General features: G+C 42.4%; 3 protein-coding genes and 1 long non-coding RNA gene across 5 annotated transcripts; 1 reads left to right on the forward strand and 3 right to left on the reverse strand.

Annotated features, from left to right (window-relative positions):
* Positions 1–1252: 1252 nt before the first annotated feature.
* LOC138407372 (uncharacterized) lies at positions 1253–12164 on the reverse strand. The gene is made up of 6 exons (XM_069522906.1): positions 12024–12164; positions 10854–10936; positions 10336–10450; positions 9317–9358; positions 8939–9026; positions 1253–8238 (listed from the first exon to the last, which is right to left on the reverse strand). The coding sequence occupies exons 1-6, from the start codon at positions 12095–12097 to the stop codon at positions 1654–1656; spliced, it is 6987 nt and encodes a 2328-aa protein (XP_069379007.1). The 5' UTR covers positions 12098–12164; the 3' UTR covers positions 1253–1653.
* Positions 12165–14179: 2015 nt separating this feature from the next.
* LOC109643168 (protein eva-1 homolog C-like) lies at positions 14180–16787 on the reverse strand. Its single transcript, XM_020108193.2, has 6 exons — positions 16643–16787; positions 16002–16037; positions 15795–15845; positions 15184–15325; positions 14918–15069; positions 14180–14417 (listed from the first exon to the last, which is right to left on the reverse strand). The coding sequence occupies exons 1-6, from the start codon at positions 16671–16673 to the stop codon at positions 14389–14391; spliced, it is 441 nt and encodes a 146-aa protein (XP_019963752.1). The 5' UTR covers positions 16674–16787; the 3' UTR covers positions 14180–14388.
* A 2554-nt stretch (positions 16788–19341) lies between these two features.
* LOC109643167 (uncharacterized) lies at positions 19342–26801 on the forward strand. Of its 2 annotated transcripts, none has more exons than XM_020108192.2 (6): positions 19342–19643; positions 20356–20416; positions 21650–21709; positions 22025–22630; positions 23259–24353; positions 24472–26801. In XM_020108192.2, the coding sequence occupies exons 2-6, from the start codon at positions 20401–20403 to the stop codon at positions 26043–26045; spliced, it is 3351 nt and encodes a 1116-aa protein (XP_019963751.2). In that variant the 5' UTR covers positions 19342–19643; positions 20356–20400; the 3' UTR covers positions 26046–26801. The 2 variants fall into 2 exon arrangements, with proteins under 2 accessions (XP_019963751.2, XP_069379345.1); XM_069523244.1 differs by having other exon boundaries at positions 19342–19622.
* On the reverse strand, positions 22996–24580 carry LOC138407423 (uncharacterized). The gene is made up of 2 exons (XR_011240831.1): positions 24454–24580; positions 22996–24218 (listed from the first exon to the last, which is right to left on the reverse strand). It is a non-coding gene; the product is annotated as an uncharacterized lncRNA (long non-coding RNA).
* Positions 26802–27949: the final 1148 nt, after the last annotated feature.

Genomic DNA, 27949 nt, shown 5'->3' on the forward strand with positions numbered 1-27949 from the left:
GACACATGTTAAACTGTAGAGGACACATGATGAACCTGAGAGGACACATGTTAAACTGTAGAGGACACATGATAAACTGTAGAGGACACATGATAAACCTGAGAGGACACATGTTAAACTGTAGAGGACACATGATAAACCTGAGAGGACACATGATAAACCTGAGAGGACACATGTTCAACTGTAGAGGACACATGATGAACCTGAGAGGACACATGTTCAACTGTAGAGGACACATGATGAACCTGAGAGGACACATGTTAAACTGTAGAGGACACATGTTAAACTGTAGAGGACACATGATGAACCTGAGAGGACACATGTTAAACTGTAGAGGACACATGTTAAACTGTAGAGGACACATGTTAAACTGTAGAGGACACATGATAAACCTGAGAGGACACATGATAAACCTGAGAGGACACATGTTAAACTGTAGAGGACACATGATAAACCTGAGAGGACACATGATGAACCTGAGAGGACACATGTTAAACTGTAGAGGACACATGTTCAACTGTAGAGGACACATGATAAACCTGAGAGGACACATGATAAACCTGAGAGGACACATGTTAAACTGTAGAGGACACATGATAAACCTGAGAGGACACATGATAAACCTGAGAGGACACATGATGAACCTGAGAGGACACATGTTAAACTGTAGAGGACACATGTTAAACTGTAGAGGACACATGATAAACCTGAGAGGACACATGATAAACCTGAGAAGACACATGACAAACCTGAGAGGACAAAGGCAGCGAGAGAAGTGAACATCAACATTTAAAGGCTTAAAACAGCTCTGTATAGGTATATAATATATATTACTAATAATATGCTATACCTTATATTACTAGTTTAATAAAGTCCTAATAGACATCAGCTGAGGCTCAGGTAGTTTTACAGTTGACACTTGTATAAGAGACAAGAGACAAAAATGTTTAGTTGGTCAACGTTACATATAAAGTGAAGCTAAATATCCATATCTACAAGTTAACTAAAACATCAGTGTGGAGAAGTTTCTGACAGAAATTAATCTTGGTTCGATTTTTTTAATTTTATTTTAAATTTTATGTCTCAAATATTTTTATTGAGAAGCCTTGATGGAGATGTTCCAAGGTTCAAGATACATTATCTTTCATTTAAAAAAGACCCCCCCACCCAGGGTAATCTCTAGATTCAAGCACCAACAATATTTATGTGTTTTGCTTAGATTTGGTTTAGGCTTGACAAAGAGAAAACGAGGTAAGGCAAATCTTTTTATTCATCAGAATCAATCAAGTACACATGCAGCGATTGTCATACTTTTACTTTGAAAAGAACAGAGTATAAGATATAGAAAAAATAGTTACATTTAGTTAAATCATTTTAAAAGCGTTTGCCCTCTCACCAGGACGACCCTTCACCTCCAAAATTAGTTCTGAACAGTCTCAGGAGACAAAATCACCAACAGCAGATTGAAGCTTATAGTGAATTACTCACAGTCTCATAAACAGTTTCAGTGAATATATTCAACCATTTGTTTTAATTAGTAAAACATGACAAGAGCAAATTAATATAATACATCAACACCAAGCAAAAATTATAATTAAAGAAAATTGATTATGGGCTGTGCATGGATAGACCAATTCTGCTGTATGTCTGAACTCAGACATTTACGTCCCACAAATCAGTAACATAAACAAGTTGTTGATGGTAAGACTGCTTCAGAATCTCCAACTGATGACTGACGAGCACAAGTTCTTGCTCCCGTTGGAACTGACACTCCTCTAACAGCTTGTCCACTGACATCTCCACCCCTGAGGAAACCAGCACCAGGTGACCACATGTGCTTTCATCACTGATCCAGCCCTCCAGTGCAATCTTAACAGCTGTTTGGTTTAACGCATAGAAAGTCAGGATAACTCTGTCCGGGAGGATCTGGCAGTCAAATGCCAGTGGGGACCCTAATCCTAAGTACAAAACATCTGTGGCGTTGTCCTTTGCACAGTTGTCAATGGTGACTGAGCCACGATGGAAAGCCACCATGTAGATGTCGCTTCCGTCCCCTCCGACCAGGTGATCGTCACCAGTGGACACCAAGATGTCGTTGCCATCCGAACCTTTGAGAAGGGAACTTTCGTAACCAGACAGCAAGATGTCAGAATAGATGGTGCCAATCACAGTCTCCACGTCCTTCAATACGTCCCCTTCAGCATCAGCATAGCGACCTTGTCCAGTCAACAGGTTGACATAAACTCCTTGACCTTTTTCATGATCACCCCGGTACAGAACTGTGTCTCTGCCAGGACCTCCGTCTATTAGATCTGCTCCTGGTCCAGGAATGAAGACGTCGCTGCCAGAGTTTCCCATCATGGTGTCATCTCCATCCTCGCCATACAGAGTATCGTCTCCTAACCCCCCAATCAGGATATCAGTTCCATTTCCTCCTATCAGTGTGTCATCTCCTGGACCTCCTTCCAAGGTGTCATCCTTCCACCCACCAATTAGCGCATTGTCTTGATCGTTACCTGCGACGTCATTGGACTGGGAGGGGCAACCTTGCACAGTGCGGACCTTTGACAGATTTTGCCAAGAGCCGAGATTGAGACGGCAGTCGGACTGCGACTGTGTCAGAATCACTTTGAAAGCCTCCATCTCAAATAAAGGGACTTCTTCAGTTGAGTTCAGTGATTTCAATTTAAAAAAGACGCCGTCAGAGCTCTGAAATTCCAGATGCTGGTTTTGGTCACTGTCATTGTAGCTGATCAGTGTGAATCTTAATTGTTCCCCTTTTGTTGTGATTGTCACATTCAGATCTCCTCCTGATGATGAGTCCAGGCTAACTTGGCCGCCATCGACAAAATCCATGTCAATCAACACGGTGTCGATTTCCTGGTGGTTTGCAAAGTTATCGATCATTAAGTTGTCTCCATATCCCTGTTTGATGATGTAAGTGTCTTTTCCTTCACCCCCAGACATCAGTGCACCCCCAGTGGAGGGATCGAGCAGATTGTCATTCTTGTTCCCAACCATGATGTCGAAACCTGAGGAGCCAAACATTTCTTTCACTGAGTCAACTTCATCCATTACCATCACTTTGCCTTGGAGGCCACAGAAGAGCTTCTCCTTTGAATTCTTGCTTGTATATGTGAAACACTCTTTCTGGTAAAGTGCTTCAGGTTTCTGGTTTCTGTAATCAACGGTAATGGGGAACATTAAAGTCTTAATGTCTTCACAGCTGCTGATGTTGGAACTCAGTCCAGCTGTTATTCCATCACTGGTCTTGATCTGCAGGTGCTGATGGTACTTTGACTCAAACCAGGAGTTTAAAACAACATTTTCTCTGCCAGATACAAAGATGGTGATGTTGCGTACATCACAAGTGCATGTTATATTCTGATATTGGTCTTTAATGAAGAGAATGTCCATGACTAGATCTGGTGAGAAGTTGCTGATGTATTTAATTCCTTGGCCTGGTGTGATAATGTACCAGTCCTCGCCTCCTCTACCCTGAAGGTGATCATCACCTCCTCCTGGGAAGAACACGTTGTGGTCTTTGTTCCCTTTGATGTCATCGGAGAACTTTGACCCACGGACCTCTGTCACACTTTCAAAAGCCTCCGAGTCCTCAAGGTCCACCGACAGAGGAGACGTGGCCTTGCTGTAATCAATAGTGCAGCTTTTAATGCAGCGGGTGAATGTGTGAGCATTCAGACAATCAGCCTTGTCAGCTGAGACTGTAAAAGAGATCATGTCGTTTGTGATGAAGAGCAAGTGTCTGTCATTTGGTGATCGGAACCAGTTCAGTAAAGTCACGTTAATGGCTGTAGTCTTATGGAAAGCACTCAGAACAACATTATCACCTTGTACTGTGACTCTAAAAGTCTTAAGTTCTGCTTCTATTATGGCCGTGTCTGTTTCAGTGTCTTTGGAGTAATTTTCAATCACCACTGGAGAATGATTTCTACCTTTCACCATGTAGATGTCTCCTCCTTCACCACCAGTCAAATGATCTCCACCTCCTCCTCCATCCATTAGATTCTTCTCTCCATTTCCAATGAGCACATCATCAAACTGAGAGCCGAAGATGTTTGTAACTCGACCTAAAAGTGGCTGTGATGCGTTCACAGTTTCCCCATGTTTCTGAAACATCTTGTTAATTCCTCTGGCCACAAGCTGAACAGAAGAAATCACGGTAGAGGAAACCTCGAATAAGACTCCGTCTCCTGACATCATGTTCATATGACGATACAGTTCTCCTGAAAACCAGTTTTGAATGGTCACGGTGTGGTCGCTCTCATACATAAACACAACATGGTTCCCAGATTTAGACACAGAAATGTGACTGTAGTCAACAGTGAAGTGAAGAGTGTCGAGAGCTTTAGACGGATCGTAGTTGTTGATGATTGTTTTACCTCCGTTGACAGGAATGATGTATGTGTCGCTTCCACCAGCGCCTTCCACGTAACTTCTCTGTGGACCGAGGAAGAATATGTCATCGCCTGGTTCCCCATAAAGCTGATAATAGTAAGTCAACATCAGCTCAATCACGTGGTTGTCCTCGGATTTATCAACTGCAAAAAAGCGATTAGGATCTCTGTTTCCCTTGTAAATTCCAAATCTTGACTTAGACACCGCTTCATAACCAGAAACCACTGTCACAGAGCCAGCTGGTATGAACATGAGTATTTTTTTCCGTAGTGTTTTATACTGTAACTCATGTGACTCTCCAAGGCCAAGAATTATATCATTGCTTCCTTGTGTGTCGATGTCCCAACACTTTTTCCCAAAAGTCTCATCACTAGATACGAAATAGTTCATGCAGAACGTAGACTGACCCTGATCAGCAAGGCAGAAGTCAATACCTCCTCCGTTCCAAGAGGAGCTACTGCTACTAAAATCAATGGCCCTCGTTCCACCCTGCTCCGTTATAACTGTGTAATATTTTCTATAGTCGGATATCTGCTCAACAAGTTTGTGACCCTCCTGAATCTCATCATAATGCCAATTGTAAAACACACTAGCCACATGAATTGTGAAATGGAAAAGACCCTTCGCAGCGCCAACAACAACAGCCCCCAGTTTATCCAGAACTCCAGCGTCCGTGGGGAGACTGTTGAGTTCGTTCTCTACGCCCATATAAACATCATCAGCGACCATCCGAACCACTGATAAAGCCAGGTTTATAGGCATGATGAATGGAGCCAGTTCAGGCTGAGCGAGTTCAACAACATCCAATATAATCATACTAGCATCGAAGACTGCATCAATCTCCCCCAGTGCACCCCCCCTCTCTATATCTTGTTCAAGACTGTACAGCCCAAATCCAATCCCCACTATAGGTAGAACTGTCATGGTGCCCTTCATCGCAGGACTTCTCATGATCGTCGCTGCAGCTCTGGCGACTCTTGTCTCTGAAGACAGAGCTTGTCTTGCAATAAGAGACATCGTCATAGCTGTGACTCCATGAGCTGTTTGCAAAGCTCCCACTGCACCAGCTGTGATGTCCCCCTGTTCAAAAGCATCAACAGCTCCTTTCATGCCCAGCAGGAGGCCGAGTGTCCCGACAGCAGTTCCAGTGTGCTCTACATACTTGTTGACTGGATGGGAGGGTTTTAAACCCTCCATGTCATGAGCTGCTGTGTCAAGGCCCTTTAACACATTTTCCTGGTGGCGTAGACTCTCTGGAGATAACTCGAACCTGAATTCAACAGGTTTGGCTTCAGCATCCTTTGACACCAGCTCACATATGAACTGTCCCTTTTCTATTCTGGCACTACCCTCCCTGAGCTGCAGTCCCTCCAGAGTGTCACCAAATCTTTCCTTCAGCTGGCTGTGGATTTCTTCAGCGAATGACGCAGATGCCCTTGAATAATAGGATTCCAGTTTGAAGGAGTTTTCCAACTCTGAGGCAGATTTTAAGTCTTGCGATGTTACGTGGTCGTCATCGTATCCTCCTAAGGCACCAGATGCAGGAGGTTCTCCATCATCTCTCGATGAGATAAGTTGCCTGGTATTTTCTTTGAAATAACTGTAATCTTTTAAGAATGCTTCTGTTTCTGAATTGTCATGTAATATTTTTAAATCTTTCGAGATGGTAACCATCTTTTGTTGTACACTGATAGGAGCAATGGCTCGCTCCCATGTTGTGAACATGTGAGCTTCCATGTCTAGAAGGCGAAACAGGTCCTTTCTCAACTGTCCCTCTTCTGTGGGTTGGAAATTATTAAGTTTGCTGGAATCTTCATGTGTTGCTGAGCCACTGAATCCACGACTGCTTGGGTCAATCCAACTCCTTCCTCGTGCCATTGGGTGTTCATCAAAAAAGAATTTCAGTCCAACACCATGGTATTCTGTATTTGGGCTTTTTACCATATCCAGAGCCATGAGACTCAGAGGAAATGTCCGGAAATTTCTGGCAGATTCAGATATAAATGAGGCTGTGAAGTATGTGGTGAACCAGGCCTCAGCGGAAAGATGTAGGCCAGTTGGGTGCTCTCCCATCAAAGTAGCTTCCACATAATTTATGTATTTCTCTGCTGGCTTTTCAATGTGACCATCAAAAATATGTGTTTTCATTTGGTCGTATCTTTCTTTGCCGATCTGTTCAGTAATTCTTTTCTTAACTTCTTCAATTCTGTCTTCGTTTCCCATTTGATTGTTGTCGAGCTTTTTTCCAACTGGAAAAATGTACAGATTTACAGGATTAACTTGTAAGATCCAGTCATTGATCATCAGGTATGTGTGCTTATCTTCTCCTGTCTTTGCATAGTGACGGATGATGTTTCTCACATCTTTGCCTGATTTAATCTCATAACACTTGGAAAGAATGCCTTTTAGTTCTTGTTCATGCTCTATCCACCTTATGTCCTCAATATTATTATTATTTCTGAATTTCTTCCCAATTAAAAAGTGCATCTCCATCTGTTGCAAGTTTTGGAAATTGACTTTTTCTGGCAACGGCTGCTCAGCATGAAAGAATGCCCAAGTTTGAGCTTCAAGTGTATAACCAGAATATTTCAGTTGCTCTCGCCCCAAGTCTGAGTGAAACCCTTTGACAATGTTTTCATTTATAAAGTTCTTTGGAAGTGATGGCCAGTTTTTTCTGAATTTAAAAAAACGTTCTCTTCCTGTTAGTAAGTTTCTCTCATTGGTAAACACTGCCTCTCCTTTACTGCCAGGCTTGCTTCTAATAATTGCGTCTCCGTTTCTATCAAGGTTTGCCACCACTTTTGTGCTGTCATCTTTGTGACGCCATTTCAGTCCGTGTGGAGAGGTTTCTTGTGTAATTTTCTGTCCTGTGTGCCGGACCTGGAGCACAGCATCCCTCAGGTGCAGCTCTGTCTCAATGCTGGTCTTATGAAGCTCTCTCAGCAGGGTTTGGATGAATGCTTTATCTGATCCGACCTCACAAGCCACCACACTTGTTGTTTTGATCGTATCACTGACTCTGGAGGTCCTCTGAATAATTTTGGCCACATCTTGGGCTCCGTACCCAGACAGTCTCATCTCTCCTGAAGTGTCTTTGGCCCCGTGACCTACCAGCACCAGTCTGCTGTCCTCTGACAGAGGCACAAAGTCCCCATGGATCAGTTTCGGTCTTTGGTTTTCGTCCAGAGTGTAGACTGAGCTAACCTCTGGATGCTTCTCATAAAGAAAAGTTGCAGCTTTTCTGACCACAGGGTCGGATTCCATAATGATGATCTGCTGGTGGTCGTACTGTGTGGTGTGATCAACTGGTCTTTGTGGAATTCTGTAGCTGGAAACTGAGTCGGGTTGATCCATGACCTGGTAAAGCTGCTGACTCTTCTGGTTGGTTTCTAAGACTGCTTTGATTCCACGGATCTGAAAAAAACGCATGAAGTTTTGCTGGAAGTCTGTGGACGTGCTTCCATTAAGGGAGAACACTGGAGCATCTCTCAGTGATGGTCTCAACATCAGCTCCGCAAGAGATGAGCCAGAAAACCCAGATACACTTTGTCCATCTTCTGAAACTCTTCCAAATACTTTCACTAGGGTGTAGCCGTCTGCTTCAGGTAAACAGGACTCATTGTACAGACAGTCTTTGCTGACTTTTAGTGAGTAATGAGGATCCATGCTGTATTCCTGATGGACTCCGTCTTCTGTGGACTTTTCTTTGTCGGTCATGACCAGAAGTTTTTGACTGTAGCTGTGTGAGATGTCAGATGCACTGAGCAGCCAATCTTGTATCTTCTGTTCCTCAAAACTTTTCAAGAAGGTCTCAAAGTCCTAGAAAAATGAACAGCGTTAGTTTTCAGCTCTTTTATCGGATTCATCTGTTTCATATAATCTGGTACTTGTCACCATCACTCTGTTGAAGCTCCCTCCACCAGCCCTCATATCTCTGTGGGAATTTTGGTGTTGATAATTTGACTCAGACGTCATGATGATTACAGAGAGGACGCTGGAGCTTCAGGACACTGGGTTTAATTCTGCTGCCTGACTTCAGCTCATCCTAACTCAGCTCTGCTGCTCGTTACACTTTCACCTTTTGTTCATTTGTTGGTTGGTTAGATTGTTTGATTTCCTCTAAACTTGGAGGAAGGACGAGACAGATTGTGGATTGTATCTGAGGTGGAGCCACTTTCTTCATCATTTGGATGTTTTTGGACGTTTTCGTTGTTTCTCAGGGACTCATTTTATCTTGATGCAGATAAAAACCTTGAACTTGTTGATTAAGATGTGGAAATATGGTGACAAATAGATTTAAAACCTGTAACTATCACTGATCATATGGATTCAATAGTGAATTAACATTTGTTCATGTTGTTCTTACTGACATTTGGGTTTTTTCTATTATTATTCCTCCACAATGGAAACTGATTTCATTATCTGCATTGTGTTGTTGGCTTCACTGTATTGATAGAAATTCATGGAGTGTGTGAGCGTCACTGAGGGACCTTCTAGTTTTCCTCAAAAATTCACCAACCTGCTTCTTTTTCATGAAATACGCTGCAACGTTTTCACGCTCCTGAAATCCATCCAGCAAACTCATTGGGTTCTGGTCAAAGTTCAACCTGATGGAACATCAACATGTTTAATTCATCAACAGAGTAAATGACTCAGTTTTACAAAACATGCATCACACACACACAGAGACAGACACACACAAACACACACACACACACACACACACACACACACACACACACAGACACACACACACACACACACACACACACACACAAACACACACACACACACACACACACACACACACAGACTATAAAAAGCAAAGTACTAGAGGAGAAATATTTGCTGATCTAAAAGCAGGTGAACTATGAAAATGTGCTGAAAGCCTTGTCACCTGTTGACGTGTCGTTTCCCTCTCGTGTGACGACCCGATGCCCTGAAAACACATTCTGTTACATTGCTTTAGTTTTTCTTCAGATCACAACAGGCTGAACTATCTGGGACAAAATAACAAGAATCGATTCTAACAACGAATTATTCACCGATTCACAGGCAGTGAAAAAAAATTCTATCCCCCCGACAGACAACACGCCTTCTACAAACCAATCAGAGTCAAGTATAGGTAGACTCCGCCCACGTCATGTCATCCATCTATTTTTAGAAGAGCCTTGAGATACTGTGTGTTCTGTTTTGGTGCTTTACAAGTAAAATTGAATTGAAAACTTGAATTTAAAATCCATCCTCTACCTTTTACCAAAACTATCCTAATGCTCTCGTTAATAGTAGCTACACTAAACAATGAATTATCGGGAGACATTTGTTTTCTCAGCTGCCGAAGCTTCAGACAATATTTCTGTATTAACATGATGTCATTTAAAACAAACAGGGACAGCGACAATGCAGGTTAACAATTCCTTCACATGCTGAAAGTGGTTGACCGATCACAACAGAGGGTCTTAAAGAGACAGGAGCTAAAGGTGCTATAGAGACAGAGGCTGAAAGAGGAGCTGCAGCGATGGACAGTGTGAGGAAACTGATTCTGAACATTAGAGCATGAAAACATGTTACAGTCATAACCCGTAACTCATTAAAATGATCAGAGTGAATAATAATGATTCATCTCCTTATTATGATGAATAAACTAGTGGGCAAGCTGCAGTGGCTCACCTGGCTACACGGACACCATGTTCCGAGTATCAAATCTAGATAACCTGTCTTTGGACTGAAAGCCAGAGAGCCCAGAGACACAGGGAGATCATGCAAATCCCTCTAAGGCCCTGACAAAGTTCATGATTATTGATGGTAATTAGTCATTTTCAATGGGGTAAAGCAATGAGGGCAAAGAGTGTTGTCTCAGTATCACAGCAGCGTCTCAACACAATCATTTTGTAATCAAATATGTGCATTAGAAACCATTGGTTTGAAGAATCCTTGAGCCTTTCATGAAACATGTGTTCAGGCAGATTCCTCAGATTCCGCAGTGCAGCGATGTCAGGTCCGAGCTGCTCCCACTCTTCATCTCTCACCTCTGGAAAGTCCAAACATTTCACATTTAATCATCAGTTGGAACAAGTTGGATTTTGTGTTTCTTCAGATCTTGGACTTTTGTGCACACCCTGAGACGAATGTTTGTTGTGATACCGTGCTATATAAATACATTTGAATTGAATTGAACTCTAGGTGTTTCATGTGCTCATGCTTATTGACAGATCAAGCCACACCTATTGAAACTGCAGTGGATAATATGAACATAAGCTGATGTGCTGTAATAAACAAGGTGAATTAAATAGGGGACATCCATTGTTCAAATCAATAAGAATCACTTCTGTCAAACAGCCTGTAGGGGGAGCAGTTGGTCTGTACTCCGATCATCCAAACACCTCCTCAGTCCAGAGAAGACTGGGTTTGTCAAAATGAAACTTTTTTCTTACTGAATGGTTGAGTGAGGCTGAGGAGGCTGAAAAAGATCAGGAGGCTCAGTATCCACGATCTCTGCGTCGGAACTCCCATCGTGCTGCAAATTATTAGGCAAAGAAAAAGAATCAGGTTATGGGAGTAATGAGCCTTTCCTCTCAACTTCAGTCCAACAACATCTTTTCTGTCAAAGAGGAGGAAAAGTTTCAGGAGCTGATGATGCTCAGATTCTCCTCCATCATCAGTCGGTGTTCCAACGCCCTGACCCCAACACTGCTGCACCTTGTGTGTGACACACGTGCTACTGACCTGGGACCAGTTATCTGAACACTTCACATATCACTGCTTCACTGACGTCAACACGTGTCGTCCCCATCAGATTTCACCAGGAGCCTCAGCTGGTCTCTCAGACAAGGATGATCTCTAAGAATGAACTCTCTCTCAATCTCAGCCAATCAGTCTCTACATTACAATCTAACATTAGTGTTGAACATATAGTTAATTTAACAACATTTAACAATAGTTCAATTTGAACTGAAAATGTTTTTCACTACTCGATTTAAATCTCATGTAATTCCAGAGGTGGAAGAAGAAACAAATAAGTTTGGGTTTCTGCTGTTATCTGACTTTCTCAGATGGGATTCTGGTTCTGTGCAGTTTTGCAGTTTTTTTGTCTCTTCAGTATCAGCAGATATTAAACTGGTGACTTTTCCTGCTCTTTGTGTCTCCGTCCACCTCAGAGGAGGGTCATGGATTATGGATTAATTTAGCTGTATTCCTCTTTATCTCCACTGTCTTTGAGGGCAGACACACAGAGCCAAACTTAAACAATTATAATAATGAATTTATATTTTATTATAAATTATATTTTAATAGGCAGAGGACACTGTGATGTGACTGTGTCCTGTCCTCTGGTGTGTCAGTAGAAAGAGTAGAATTCAGATTTCAAACTTTACCGAAGTCTCTTTAACTTCACGTCAAAAATGTCTCTGTCTATTTGAAGTAAATGACTTTAAAATGTCTCCAGGAGTCAAAAAAAAACCTGAATATCACTGCAAAATCCATCCATCCTGTACCACTGATGGGGGTTTTAATCAGATGATCAATCCCTGATCATCTGATTAAAGCTTCACTGAAGGGTTGAGCTTTAAATGACACAAAAAGATGCTTTGTTGAGTAGAACTCACCCAGATGAGATTCTGTTCCTGTACCTCTCTGCCTCTTTCTGATAGAATCTCTCCTGCTCTCTGTCTGTGACCATCAGCTTCAGGATCTTTCAGGCAACTGACAAGAGACAAGTTAGCACACAGGATAAAAAAACATCTAGAGGAGTGCCCAGTTCTCCACAATTGTATTATTAGAAAGCAAAATCTGATTACCACAGACTGGAAGTATGATGTGTTGCAAAAGAGGTACAGGGTCTCACAAGCTGAGCTAATAAAATCATAATTCTGGTATATAGCATGCTGATTTTCATAAAACTACTGTAACTAATGAAAACAAATCATGAGTGCTTCAAGTAATTAACCAGAAGTTAATTATTAAAAGTAATGATTAATAAGATTAAATGGATGAGGTCAAATGAGTTCAAGGTATTGTTGTCTAGATTTCCGGTCACCCTGTGTGAGGGACGTGCTTCAGTGAGATTTCCCAACACTTCTGCTGATATGAAAGTGTCTTGTTCTGAATAAGAGGGTCAGTTCTGTGGGAATGAGGAACTAACAGTGTGAAGCAGAATTAGTAACGCTAAAACCATGTGTGTATGTGAAAAGTACCACTGAGTGATCAGCAATGTTCAATTAAACACCTTTCTCTGAACCGAACCGACGTCTTCGTCCGCAGCTTCCCATGCAGTTGCATTCACTGGGCATTCAAAGCCTGCATGCAGAGACATGAGCTGACAGAAGGCCTCTTGGGCGGTGCTCATCCATTTATCCATAAGAAAGCTCAGGAGAAGGCTGAGTTTCCCCTCAGGTTCAAATCACTGCAGCAGTACGGACGCATCCGATCACTGATGTCTGATAACTGTTATCAGGAGGAACTCCCAGATTATGATAGTACGGTGAATGCTCTCTGTGAAGGGCTCAGAAACTTGTTGTAAAGATAAACCTTGACAGGGGAGGAGCCTATCCTCTCCACGTCTGCATCAACACTGGGAGTAAAGGAGGAAAGGTAAGTGGTTGGACCAGCAAGGCGTTTAGAGACACAAGATGTTGATGTCACTCGGGTCACAGGTTATAATGTTGTATTTGCCCCAAAGTACGTGGAACCCCCTGTTCTAACGTTGGCTCTGGGTCTGCTTTTAATTTCTGGTTTGTTCTGGCTGCTTGGTGGCAGTGACAAGAAATCCTACTTCTACAGTTAATGATTGTTTAGACTAGTGTGCTCAACAGGTTGTTCCTTTCCTGTTTCAACATGTCAGTTCTTCTGTGCACAGAGACGTGCTCTTCACCGTTCGGTGTGTTAGAACTTGACTGGTCTTCACCAAACCTGGATCTCAGCACAATCACAGTGGGAGGAACAGGCTTATCCAGCTTAATGCCCATAGAGAACACATCCAGTATAACCCAGGATGCATTGCATTAACTATTGATTGGCTGGTGCCTCAGCTGCTGCGTGAAGAGTTGAGTGTGAGCATCGTGACAAACAAGGCTGTTTGGTAACACATTACATTGCCTCTTTCAAAGTGAATGAGCAGCACTTCCAACCAAGCGAATGAGTCCTGCGTAACATAAGTGTGTTGTTGTGGTGTCCAAATACTTTTGGCAAACCTTATGTTTCTTGTTTCAGTCTTATAACCTCTGAAGGCTCCTCGTCAGTATCTATTAGAACTTGACGTCCAAATTTAGTAATAAAGCATCAAACACCTTCAGGGTCCCTGAAAGAGGCGATGGCCGCCTGTTCCTCCGGGATCACGACAACGTTCTCCGGCAGACTCCACCTCTCGTCAAAATACAGATCCAACATTTCTGGTAAAGAATGAAAACAGAATTTTTAAGCACAGAGACAGAAAATGGTGAAACAGGATAAAGACAAAGCACAGTGCTGTTCAGAAAAAGCCTGAACATTAACAGCCGCTGCTTCATGGCTGAACGCTGTGCACACAGTTCTTCATGATTCCTGCTGCTCAGTTATAGTGAAACACAGAAGACACCAATGTGATCACATGACAGTCGAAATAATAAGTAGTTCAAGTCTAACTTGTGGTTTTAGACTCTCCACACTAATTTATACAACGCACAACAAACGTCTGCAACGCGCTCAGACAAAGTCTGTCCATGTGAGCAAACTCTGCTGATGAAGGTCACGTGATGTAGAAGAGAAATGAACAGAACAGCTTCACTCGATGTCTCATGGATTTTATTCACTTCAAATGATTTGATCTATTCAGACACATGAAATCAAACAGGTCAGAAACAACATGTGTTCTAACAGCAGAACTCAAACATTAGATCACTTCACATGTGACACCAGGTTCTGCTTCGTCTCTCGGTGGACGTGGAGTCGATGTGTCTTCTGTCCTCAGAGATGAACAGTAAAGTTTTAAAATCATCAGGCTTCAGCAGCGGCTTCGTCTTCACCTGCAGAGAAAATGTTAAAAGTGTGTCAGGATCTTCAAATGTGACTAATGACAAACACAACGTGCTAAATGTGACACCAGGGGGTGCTAAGTCCAACGGGTTTAAAGGAAAAAGGACGTATATATTTCTATTTTTCTTCTTGGACCTGAAATCTTGGACTTGGACTTGAGGCCAAAACATCTTAGACACAGACGACGATCAAGATCAATCCTGATTCAGTCTCAGCTGTCAATCATCACGTCTCCGCCCGTTTTTATATCATCAAATAACAGATTAAACCAAACTGATGAGAAACACTTGAACAAACATCAGAGAGAAGAACGAGCTGAAACGACAGAAACATCTTTGACAAACATTTATTTAACGTCTACTTTGAATTTTTAACATGGAGGAGGCGGGGTTTGGGACCTGTACTACAGTCAGCCACCGGGGGGCGCGGTCCTGTCGTCCACTTTTATGTACAGTGTGTGTTTATGTGGCGAGCGTGTGTTTATACGTACAGTCAGGTTTGGGAGGAGGTGGAGGAGGAGGTGGAGGGGGGGGCGTGGCGCAAGTATAGGACACCTCCAGGTACCGGGTCTGCTCCTCACAGTCGTATTCACCAAACACTCGCTCAGTGACGGGGACCTCACACGACCTCCGGTTCCCGCAGCTGCAGATCCAAACACACATCAGAACCAGAAGAGGTGAGAGGAGCCGCTGGTTCTGGTTCCTGTTGATTAAAGTTCTTAAAACCTCGTGAAAACTCTGTAATGATGGTTCTTACAGATCCTCCACCACCATCTCAGACCAGGGGAAGGAGCAGAAGGTGTCGGGCCCGTCGTCAGGATGCTGTTTTCCCTCCCCGCACCTCGTCCCCACGCCGACCTTGTACAGGATGTGTTCCAGTTTGATCTTACTGCCGACGTCTGAAGCAGAGAGAAGTCACTACGCTCAAACACTCTTTTATCCGACACTGACTTTGTCCCACACAGAGTTCTACAGAGTCAAATCAAATAAATGATCACACGAGATCATTGTGCCTTTTGCTTTGTCTCCACTTTTGAAAAGAAGCAAAAAGAACATTATATATATATACATTTTATTTTATATCATATTTTATATAATTTAGTGTTGCAATACTCATTCTGACCACAAGAGGCTAAAGTGATCCGAAACTTTAATATATGGCAGAAAAGTTTTAAAATACAGAATTAAACTAAAGTCAGATAAGTCAAAACGTCTCCTCGTTGAAATTCTGTGACTCATTGATCCACCTGCTCATTTTATTATATCATATTAGATTCTTTAATATTTTAATATATATTATATTATATTATATTTTATTTTATTTTTTATACTATATTATATTTTTACAGGTTTCTGTAAGTTTCTTACCACATGATATCTCAGCTGTGTCATTGTGACAGGCGTAGATCACCTCTCCCTCTGTTCAAACACACAGATCACAAGAAATGACTTCATCATCATCATCGTCTTCATCATCATCCTGATCCTCATCTTCATCATCACCACCATCTTCTTCATCATCACCATCATCATCATCATCATCACCATCATCTTCTTCATCATCTCCTCACTTACCAGCAGCACCAGTGAGATACCAAGCTGCAGCCAGCACTGCAAACACAACACGGCTTCATGTTATTAAAACCATCAACACAATGAAGACAAAATAGAATCTTCTCTTTTTAAAAAAGAGGAAGTTATTTCTCAGAAAACCTCACAATCCGTTGGCTCAGTTCATCTTCAGCTCCACATACAAAAAACACACTTCCACACGTCATCAAGTCTCGATCACACACACGAAGCTGCTTTGATCACTGACTCTGCGGCTTCTTATTCTTTGTTTACATTCATTTCATAGTTGGTTTGATCCTTTGGAGCGTTTCTACACAACTGTTTTGTTTCCTGCTATTTCACACGTTGACTGACATTTATCATTCTATTGAAGTAAACCAGCTATTATTTTAAAGAGTCAGAAAAAGATGGAGGCCAAATGTAAAAATCTATAAAGGAACAAGTTCAAGCTCCAGCATCAAAGTAAAGAGTGAAAACTTCATCAGCTTTGTTCATGAATCTGTTTTCTCTTTGTTTTTCATGCAGTTCTGTCGTTACACAAGCTGGAATCCTCGGCTGCTTGAGGAGCAGTCAATGCACCGTATACTAAAACTACCACCATGAGCTGCAGGCTCATGTTGGACTGAATCTGAGCAGATACTCACGGCCGAAGGCGACCAGCCTCAGTGGGACCATGTCTCAGCCTCCTCTTCTGTCCTCCACCTGCAGACAGTTTGAAAGTGACAGTGGACGTCCAGGTATTTATGTGTCCGTCCTCTCAGCAGACATGCAGACGCTTGTCTCCACCCCCCACCCTCCCCGGCCGCAGGCATGTGGGGGCCTCCTGCCCCAGATGTGGCGAACATGTAAAACTGTGCAGAGCTGCAGGAGACACTTCTGTAAAGCCACAGGTTCCAGGACCTTTAACACTTTGAATCCCAGCTGCTCCTCGTTCGCCTGCATATTCCTCATTAAGAGGCTCAGAAGTTAAAAGGAGAACATCTGGTGTGGAGGGGGGGGGGGGGGGGGGGGGTCTTACAAAATGTGCAGGTAATGAAGAATCTGTGGCTTCATGTGTCCCTCACAACATCAGGGTATGAAGAGACTTTTATCTTTGTGACAGTGAAACCTGGAGACATGCTGGAAAACAGACGAGCAGAGGTTTGTAAACGTCTTCTTCTACCTCAGACTTCACCATCAGGGCACTTCACATCCTTCCAGTGGATTTTTCATGTATTTGTACTTTACAATTCCACCTGAACAGACAATAAGAGACAAAGAAGATTCCTTGTTGTGTGTCATCAAACACAACAGATGTAATGACGTGAAAGACGAATCAAGACGAATCAGACGAGAGAGTGAACCACAGAGACGAGGACAATATGTGATGAGGACAAACAAGATGGAGGAAAGTGAAGAATCAGACAAGATGATGCTTCAGAACCTTCTCAAGTTGGTCTTGAGGAAGAACCTTCATTCAACAGTTCATCCTCCTGGAACATTTCTCATGCTCACACATCTGTTCTGACCTTCACCTGTTTTTATTTGATTTTTATTTGACTTGAAGTCAGACTGAAGTTTCAGTGAAATAATCTTTGAACCACTTTAATGTGACGTGAGTCTCAGATACAGTCGATAGAAACTTTGACATTTCAGATCCTGAACCTTTAAACCTTTACTGCAGATGATAGTGAATCAGTACTTGTACTTTAACTGGAGTACAGAGGTTGAATCGGTACTTGTACTTTTACTTGAATCGTGTGTACTTTTGAAGCCACAGTGGATTATTTTTTTTGGGATTCATCAGTTCACTGGTTGATTTATTAAATAGTGAGAAACTGCTGAGCAAAATGTATTTAACACCAAAGTACGTGTTCATATGTGGAGCTCACATCGCACTCAATCCTCCTGCTGAGCCTCTGACAGCTCAGGAGCCACAAACACCACAAACTGTGAAAATGTCCCAACATGCATCAGCAGCGTGGCGGAGGAGACCAGGTGTTGGCTCCAGGTCATAAATACCAGAGTCGCCCGCAGGAGGTCAGAACACAGGAGGCTCAGCACAACTTTACAGATTTTACTGGACGGAGCTCCGACTGAAGAACGAGACTTGGATAAATAAAGTGGTTTTACTGTCTCTCTGGTCCAGGTCTCTGCTGACGGTCCAAACTTAACCCCTGAACCTCCGAGCTGTGGTCGACCTGAGGACGGCACACACACACACACACACACACACACACACACACACACACACACACACACACACACACACACACACACACACACACACACACACACAATGATCCAGGGGGACATCAAGGAAATCTTTGAGGAAAGACTGATACAAATGGATTTACAACCCAAGCTAATATTTGCACATAAATGACCTAAACACAACGTTCACATAATTCCAATGACACAAACTTAAGCGTTTATAAAAAATAACTTCATGGACAATCCTGTGTCACGGATCATCTCTGCTGATGAAGACAAACTTTGTCCCGCTGCTTCAGGGACAGATTGAAGCACGTCCACAGTGAATTATGAAAGAAGAGAGTTTATCTCAGGATCAAACTCCAGGTTTTCTCCTGACTCTGCTTTTCTCTGCGAGTCACAGTGGATTCTGTTGCTTCCTCTGAGAATCTGAAGGTGAACAAACAAATCCAGGTGATCAGCATCCACCAAAAACATGTGAGAACAAATAACTTGATGACCAGAATAATATATATATATATATAATAACAGCTGATTTCACAATGTAACTTTACTGCAGCTGGTCTCAGATCAGAAGCTGCTGAGCTTGATTGACGACAGCAACAAAAACGAGTTTTTGTGATATTTTTATTTTCTTTTTGTCTAAAGTGCAAAGTTTGATTTTACTCTTGTGAACAACATTAGAGTTTTAACAGGTTATGAAAATGTCTAATTGTTATATCTTCATGATCTACAACAGCAAATGAGGCGATCGGGGGGAGATTGGGCTTTTTCTATAAACTATTCTCGATGTCTGTGGTCGGATCACCCGCGAGGTCAGAGCATCGATCAACATCAGTCAGGCTGGAAAAAGTGAGTTTCTGGCAAGAACTGATGCCACATGTAGTAACAGCCTGAATGATCCAAAACATGTCTCCTGTGTTGCATGAAGGTTAATTCACCAGAGTGGAGATGGACTCAGTCACAGATCCAATCAGTGGTTGTGACTTGTTGATGAGCTGCTGCTCTTATTAATATTTTAATACGTTTATTCATATTGAACGTTTTGTGTAAAACGCATCAACTTCAACACTGCACTGAACATTTTCACATATAAAATACTAAGATCTTTATTACAGTAATTGAATAGGAACAAATTAAACTGACCTGTTCACTCCGGTAGATTTAAGTTTGCTGCAGAACTGAGTCAAAGGCTGATGGTTGAGATTCCTCTTGAGCTCTTCTTCCCTCCCACATTCTTTAACCAGCTCTACTTTCCTCTTCTATTGTCTTGGATCTGTGGCGTAACAAGATCCACCCAACTAAACCTCAAGACCAGACAGCAGAAACCGAATCAGAGCAACAGATTGTTGAACAGTTGGACATTAGGTGTGAGGTCCCTGTCCTCAGGTGTGAGGTCCTCGTCCTCAGGTGTGAGGTCCTCGTCCTCAGGTGTGAGGTCCTCGTCCTCAGGTGAGTGATCTGATTCAATTTGAAACTATCTGAGCTGAAACTGCCTTGTTCTGTCCCTCATTTCAATAACAGACAGAAACTCGATGAAAGACATGTTTATATCACTATTTCGATGAATCGGTTGTTCATGAAATAACCTGATTCATACATGAGTCTGTCTGAAGTTGTTACCGTGGCTTTTTTAATTGCACTGGATAAACCAGTTAGAGGAGTCAATGAAAGTTAGAGTCATGTCATTTAGCTGAAGCTTTAAGCCAAAGTGTGATCTAAAAAAAAAAGCTTTTTAAATATTATAACATTATAAATACTAAACATTTTTTATTCCTAAAAAGAAAGAAAATGGAAGATTGATTTGAGTCACTGACGTAGAAATGGAGTTTTGAATTGTTTCTAGTTATTGCTCATGAAAGGATTCACTTTTATTCCAGGATTAAGATTAAGATCATGGCAGATCATTTTTCTGCCTCTTCTTCATGATCCAATCAACAAACTCAGCTTTTTAAAAACGTTTTACTCTTTGTAGGAATCAGGATGAGTGTTGACCCTTGAGACAGAGCCCCAGCAGGGCGGGTCGAGTGAGAGTCACTCCACGATTTCACACGTATACTCTTCAAACTGCCACCGATGTAAACCTGATGCATGTTCGCTTACAGCTGTAGAACTGTATGCACATCAGAACAATGAGTGATACTAATGTCAGTGATGTCCACAGCTGATCCTCTTCAATATCTCTGTGGGTTTCCAGCTCACTGACAGCATGACTACAGCATCAGGTGAGTCACTGTGTGAGAACTGATGAAGTATTAATATTCACTAGAACATCTCTCCTGCCGAGACATTTTGAATGGGTGCCTTGTGCTCGTCGCACAGAGAGACATTTCCTTTAAGACGAAGGACAGAGAAGAGAGAAAGACATGTATAAAAGCTGCATTTTTATGTCAACATGGGGACTGTACCAATTTCAGAGAGAGAGAGAAACCATGTTGTAAGGTCTCATCACCATCCATGGGATTTCATCCATGGGGGGGGGCTTATTTTTACTTTTATTTAAATTTTCCAAAATTGATCAAAAACCACCAGCCTCACCCGGTCTTGAACCCAGACTCACGTCACATGATGCAAGTGCCTTAACCACTGGGCCAAAGCGGAGCGTGGTAAAAACTTTGAGTTTAGTAAATTTATAGAGGAGACTTTCCCTCTGACAGTCTATGGGGTTGCTATGGTTACTCACTGATTAGATGAGGAACACCTGATGTCACATCACTTTGGAGACTCAAACTGGTTTCAGACCAGCCCTCAAACAAAAGCTTCTAACTCCAAATCTATAAGTCGTATCTGAGAAATGAAAACACTGTGAGAATCACAAGACTTCCCCGAACAGATCTGTTTTTATTGGTGAGAGTTCAGAAATGAGGCCGTGGGAGCAAGTTATAAATATGTTTCTGTTTTTCTCATTTCTGACTTTTTTTCCCAAAATTAACATGGGAGTCAATGGAGAGGTGAGACCGGAAAAGATTTCTCGGTAAATTGACTCAGCCCTGCCCTCTCGCTCTTTAGGGCGAGAGACCTTGAGTCGGTTTTGGCCGCGTTTTCGCGATTTTTGAGCGAATGATTGGACGAAATTCTTAGAAAAACGGAGGCAGGCACCCATAATAATAAGCTCCGCCCCCAGCTGGCAAGGCACCCATAATAATAAGCTCCGCCCCCAGCTGGCAAGGCACCCATAATAAGAGAGCTAATGTACTGAAGTGAGTATTGAACAGAAACCAACAGTGCAACAATAACAGTATAAACCAGACGTCAAACAGAGCGATCGTTTAAATGTTGTTTGACAAATTGAAAAGTAAATCACAGTATATTAAATATATATTAAACATACAACTGAAAACGTCTTTATTCAAAACCTTCTGTGACACGTGCATGTTTCTCTTCGTTATTAAACACACAACCTTTGTAACATTTGCAGATGCAATGAATCACTTACGTATTTGTCTTTATTCTTGAAGTGAGCGATGGTGATCGGCCTCGACTGCGCCGCAGCCGCAGCATTTTCCTGCCACCTGATCGTGAGTTGAACAGAAATCAGAGGAAATGAAAACAATCTGTAAACGTCCAATCAGACAAAACTGGGTGTTTTACATTGCAATGAATTTCATGATGTCATTAAAATCTTAATGAGCTAAATATCTGAAATCCAACTGTGAATAAGCTGAAGATCATGTGTCTAATATTTACTTCACACTTCATATGTCATGATGACATCACTCATAATTTCAGCTCGACAGTCCGAGTCTTTCTGACTTCATGATGTCACTTCATCTCTATTGACCATCACAGGAAAGTCAGATCATGTAAAGTTTCTATTTTGTTTTTCTCTTGAGTGTCTGAGCTGAGGGTTGTTCTTCTGGGGAACAGCCAGTCTGAGAGGAGTTCAGTGGGAAACTTCATACTGGCAGCGCCTGTGTTCAACACTCAGGGCGAATCAGACGGTTGTGAGAAAGTCACTGGAAAAATTAATGAGACGAGAATTTGTCTCATCAACACCCCAGATCTGCTTCATCCCCAAATATCTGACAGGAAACTACAAAAACAAGTAGGACACTGTATGAGACTCGCTTCTCCTGGACCTCACGTGTTCCTGCTGGTTCTCCAGTCAGAAGACTTCACTGAGGAACACAACGTGCGGCTCTGCAGAGTCCTGAAGCTCTTCAGTGATCGATCATTTGACCATTCGCTGGTTGTGATATCATCCACAGAGGAGAGCTCAGGTTCAATGCACCAGTCGATGAACAACATCCTCAGAATGTGCAAATACAATTACATAAAGCTGCATCAGCTGAATCACGCAGAGCTGCTGTACCAATTGGGCCAGATCACAGTGAGGAGCAATGGAGCACATGTTTGCTGTGAAGCAAGTGAGGACTCAACATCTGCTGCACCAGATGTTCACACACCAACACAACAGGAAACCAAGACTCCCTCCGCTGGTGAGTGAAACCTGTCAGAACTCAATTCAAACATCGAGCTGCTACTTAATGATGGAACATTGTGCGTGTGGTCAAAGCTGCAGCAGGAAACAAATATGACATGAAACTGTCACTATGCTCTGACAGCAGGAGGCAGGTCATCTTGTTCCTCTGGCTCCACCTACAGCTCGTGCACCTCCATCCCCTTCACACCCGCCTGTCCTCCATCGTGCAAACTGTCACTTTCACTCAATAATAATAATCAGTCTAATTATTATACCACAGCTTGGTTGAATTTTCTTGTTGTGACGTGTTCTTAAAAACTCAAAGTCCACTGTAAACAAATATATAAACATATGTTAATTACTGTAGTGAATAATGACAAGTTTAGAGAAATATCATTTTATCTTAATCAATTTCATGTAAGTATCATGTTCCGTGTTCACTTGGAGGAAATACTGCAAAAGTTCATATTAAACATTTGGATAAGTCACCACCTCAACCTGCACACGTGCTGAGCACACGTTAAACCCCGAACTCTGAATCATAGAACGACACAGAGAGCAGTGATTCCAGCCTCAGCTGAGTCTGAACACATTATTCATGTGACCATCAAGATGATTTAATCCTTGTTTGTGTTCTATTACAGCATCGGAGCTAAAGATTGTTCTTTTGGGGAAAAGTGAATATGAAAAGACAAAGTTGGCAAACTTCATCATCAGGGACCAAGTTTTCACTTCAGCTCACAGTCGGTGTGTAGCCGCCTGTGGAGAGTGGAGAGGAAAACCATTCACAGTGGTGAAAACTCCAGACATGTCTGGAGAGACAGTGAGAAGAGAGGTGAGGACTCTGTGTCCTACTGCACCTACTGTCCTGCTGCTGATGGTCAATGCTGGTTTCAATGAGGAGGACAGACAAACACTGATGTCCATCCTCCCTTTGTTTGGTCAAGATGCTGTTAAATACTCGATGGTCATAATAAACCATGACTACAACACATTGACTGTCCCTCTGGTTGAGCTCCTCAGAGCCTGTAGAGGGAGACACTACTGTGTGAAGGATGAGGACCAGGGGGAGTTAATGAAGAAGGTTGAGAACATTGTGCATGAAAACAAAGAATCCGTCCTCGGTGTGAGACCATCATTGAACATGGTTCTGTGTGGGAGCAGAGGAGCAGGGTTGACCTCAGCAGCTGAGGACTTTTTGGGTCAGACTGAGGTTGGGTCCTCATCAGAGTGTGGACATCAGGTGTCTCTGGTGCAGCTTCCTGCTCTGTATGGAAAACGTCTGGAGGCCTCGATGAAGGCATCATTCAGGTGTGTCTCCCTCTGTGATCCTGAGGGCGTCCACGCCTTCGTCCTGGTCTTACCTGTGGGTCCTCTCACGGATGAAGACAAGGGAGAGATCGAGACCATCCAGAGAGTGTTCAGCTCTTGTGTCAATGACTTCACTTTGATTCTGTTCACGGTGGATTCAGATCCTACTGATCCAGCTGTTGTTGACTTTCTAAAGAAAACCAAGGACATCCAGGAGCTCCGTCAGCGCTGTGGAGAAAGATGTGTTGTGGTCAACATGAAGGACAAGCAGCAGATCACTGAGGTGTTGGACACTGTGGAAAAGATGAAACACAATAAGCACAAACCGTGCAGCTACACAACAGAAACATTCTCACAGGCCCAAACATCAACGATTGTCAACCTACAGGCTGAACTTCGGATGCTTAAAGGCAAAAGACAGAACATCTGTAAGTCCTGACATTTTCTTTCTGCTTTATACTATGGACAAGCCAACCGATATAAATCCTGTGTTACGCTCTAGTCTTTTTGACTCTTTATTAAATTCACCATTTCTTCATGTTGCAGGTGATGAAGACACACAGAGACCAGAGTGTCTCAGGATTGTGCTGATAGGGAAGACTGGCTGTGGAAAGAGCTCCTCTGGAAACACCATTCTGGGAAGACAGGAGTTTAAATCCGAACTCAGTCAAATGTCGGTCACCAAACGTTGTAAGAAAGCACAGAGTAAAGTGGACGGTCGTCCTGTGGTGGTGGTCGACACTCCGGGACTGTTTGACACTTCTTTGTCCCATGAAGAGGTTTATGAGGAGCTGTTGGAATGTGTCAGTCTTCTGGCTCCAGGACCTCACGTGTTCCTGCTGGTGATACAAATTGATAGATTCACAGAAGAAGAGAAGAAGACGTTGAAACTCATCAAGAAAGGCTTTGGGAAGAGTTCTGAAAAGTTCACCATCGTTCTTTTAACTGGAGGAGACAAACTGGAGAAAGAACAGCAGTCCATCGAAGACTTCATTGAAAAGAAAAGTGACGTTTTCTTTCAGAGGCTGATTTCTGACTGTGGAGGACGATACCATGTGTTTAATAACTACGATCAACACAACCACACACAGGTCCGTGAGCTGATAGGCAAGATCTGCATCATGGTGAAGGAAAATGGAGGCAGCTGCTTCACTAATGAGATGCTGCAAGAGAGCAACGCAGCACTGCAGAAAGAAATGGAAAGAATCATGAAGGAGAACAAAGAGATGAGGAGAGAGATGGAGGAACTAGAAAGAAAACATGAAGAAGAAATACGAGTGATGAAAAACAGAATGGAAAAACAAAGAGAGGAAAGTGAATTGGAGAGAAAACTAAGTGAGAAACAGCTGAAGGAGAAGGAGGAAAACATCAAGGAGCTTGAAGACAGAATGAAAGAACAAGGGAAGAGAGATGAAGACAGGAAGAGGAAAGAGCTGGAAGAGATGCAGCGACAGGAGTGGGAAGAAAAACTGGAAGCTTTGGAGAAACAAATCAAATCCACAGAAACAATTGATAAAGAGTTGGTGCAGAGTAGAGAAGAGTTGAGGAAAGAACGAGAGATCTGGGAAAAGGAGAGAAAAGACTGGTGGGAGAAAAGAAATTGGGAAGTTTTGGAAAGTCAACACGAGGAGAAAATTAAACTTACAAAGCTCCAAGAAGAATTTGAACTGGAGAAAGAAAAATATGAAAAGAAACGAAGAGAAGATCGCCTCAGAATAGAACAAGAGGAGAATGAGAGAAAAGAAGTGGAGGAAAAATACAAGAAACAACTGGAAGAAATAAAGAAAAAACATGAAGAGGAGGCGAGAACACAAGCTGAAGAACTCAACAAGTTCAAATATAAATACGATGAAGAACTTGAAGCTCTGAAGCTGCAGCATGAGAAAGAACGGAAAGTGACAGAACAGAAACACAGCAACGAGTACAAGGTGTTACAGAACCTGTCGAGGCACAAAGAAAAAGAACTGAAAGAAGAGATGAAAAGAAAAGAGAAGGAACAACAGGATCAGATAAGGATGGAAAGAAAACACATGAAAGAACTGGAAGACTTGAAGCGAGAGCATGAAGACGAATTAAAAAATCTGAAAAAGAAATACAGAAAAAAATGCAAAATCTCGTGATGATGCAGGAACTGAGCATCAGTGAATCATTGATGAACAGATGTGAGAGTCACGACTATTTTCTATTCATCTATTACTTCAAAAACATTCAAACTGTATTTCCACTGGATCAAAATCCCTTTTGTATCAGAGCTGAGAGATTAGATCATATGAACACAAGTGAGAAGGCCGGCAACACTGACGCTAACACAGGAGAGAACACAGTCAGTGTGTGTGGAGCTGGAGGAGAAGGTGATATTCTGATGATGGAGACAGAGGAGCAGTGAATTACTGACGGAGCATTCTGTAAAAATGACCATGACCCATGAACACTGTGAGCAGATTCCCTGATCACTATAACCACACGATTCCCGCAGCACAGGAGCGACTCTGTGTGAAGCTGCTGATCCCTGACAACTGTCGGGAAACACAAATGACAAATAAAGATGAAAACTGGACCTCGATGTCGGACATTTCTGAAAAACATGAGCAAATGTCAAAGCTTTCAACCCTGAGCTTTTAGAGGAGCTGAGGTTAGAGGTCGTCTGAAGTGTGGAGGTTCTCCACAAGATGGCGTCTGCTCCACATAGAGAAAAGTGAAAACCACAGTTGATGTTTCCACATATAGATTGTGTAACACGTGTTACTCACTGAGTTCAGGCTGTTTCCTGTGACTGATGTTAGAGTTCATTCATTCACTGATTCTAATGTTTTGGTCAACTCTGTGTGTGAAGACTCAGAAACGTCTTAATGAAATAAAGTCAAGGTGCGATGTTTCTTCTTAAAACTCACTTGTGACTCGAACTCTTCACACTCACCTGTTTTCTTATCCAGGGTTTGTTCTCATGTTAGAACAGAATCTAGTCTGGAGACAAGTCTGACGTGTGCAAACTAATCAGGTTTCTTTAACCAGTGTTAGAGTCGAAGTGTGATTTGAAGTCAGTCAGTTTTACACACTGGTTGTGTTGAATGTGTTGAATGTGTTGAATGTGTTGAATGTGTCACTGGTTCCAGAGTTGAGTTAAAACGATCTGTGTAATTGCAGCCTGTGAATTTGGACTTTCTGAGTCTGAGGTGGGAAACATCCAGGAGAGCTCACGGTGGTCAGAGCACCGAGCCCGACCGGAACCTGGTCTGAACCCGGAGCAGTTCAAGCTCTTTGTGTTTCTCTGTCTCCGACACAATTGGTTAATGTTTTCCTCGTTTACAAACAGAAATCAGACCAGAAAACCAAAACTCACAGAACTGTGTATACACACACACACACACACACACTCTCACACACACACACACACACACACACACACACTCTCACACACACACACTGCTCTTTTCATGTGCTCAGACCGGTGTATTATTGAGATTCCGTTCATTTATTCCTGGCTTCTTAAATAATAATTAGTGACAGTGATAATCAGTTGTAATCGTTGTAATTAGATGTGATAACCCCGACGGGCAGCGTCCTACCTGGAGCTGGAGTCTGGAGGTTCTCCACAGTTCTCCACAGTTCTCCACACATGGTGAGGACATGAGAACAAACATCCAGGAGAACGACGGGACGACAAACTGCTGAAAAGAGAGCGAGACATTAGAAACTGTGACAGTGAGTAAGATCCTCCGCTCAGGTGATCAGAATCAACTGTCGGAATCATAAAAGCTTTTAGAACGTTTGTCCACTTTTCTACATTCACATGAAACATTCAAGTCTCTGTCACCAACTCCTTCACACTGAACCTGCAACTTCATCATCGGAGATTCAAGTTTTTGTGTTTCTGTGTCATGTCAAAATGGCCGCCGGGAAAAGGGTATGTTACGGACAAAATAGAGAATAATAATATAAATTACAGTTTTATAAATGAAATTATAAAATGATATATAAAAATTAATTTATATTGCATCACTTCCTGTTTTCCTGCCGCTGGTGG

This window comes from Paralichthys olivaceus, chromosome 4, assembly GCF_024713975.1.
Source record: "Paralichthys olivaceus isolate ysfri-2021 chromosome 4, ASM2471397v2, whole genome shotgun sequence".
NCBI lineage: Eukaryota > Metazoa > Chordata > Actinopteri > Pleuronectiformes > Paralichthyidae > Paralichthys > Paralichthys olivaceus.

What these genes read in the sequence shown, in the direction of transcription:
- LOC138407372 (XM_069522906.1), bottom strand. Translation starts at nt 12,097, where the DNA reads ATGGTCACAGACAGAGAGCAGGAGAGATTCTATCAGAAAGAGGCAGAG. An exon ending in AAGGATTCTTCAAACCAATG is followed by an intron (nt 9,359 to 10,335) that starts GTTTCTAATGCA and finishes ATGTGTTTTCAG; the next exon opens with GGCATCGGGTCGTCACACGA. An exon ending in ATTTCATGAAAAAGAAGCAG is followed by an intron (nt 8,239 to 8,938) that starts GTTGGTGAATTT and finishes TCATTTTTCTAG; the next exon opens with GACTTTGAGACCTTCTTGAA.
- LOC109643168 (XM_020108193.2), bottom strand. Translation starts at nt 16,673, where the DNA reads ATGGTCCCACTGAGGCTGGTCGCCTTCGGCC. An exon ending in CACAGCTGAGATATCATGTG is followed by an intron (nt 15,326 to 15,794) that starts GTAAGAAACTTA and finishes TCTCTGCTTCAG; the next exon opens with ACGTCGGCAGTAAGATCAAA. An exon ending in ACCTCCTCCCAAACCTGACT is followed by an intron (nt 14,418 to 14,917) that starts GTACGTATAAAC and finishes TTTTCTCTGCAG; the next exon opens with GTGAAGACGAAGCCGCTGCT.
- LOC109643167 (XM_020108192.2), top strand. An exon ending in CATTTTCCTGCCACCTGATC is followed by an intron (nt 21,710 to 22,024) that starts GTGAGTTGAACA and finishes TTTTCTCTTGAG; the next exon opens with TGTCTGAGCTGAGGGTTGTT. An exon ending in AGGCAAAAGACAGAACATCT is followed by an intron (nt 24,354 to 24,471) that starts GTAAGTCCTGAC and finishes TTCATGTTGCAG; the next exon opens with GTGATGAAGACACACAGAGA.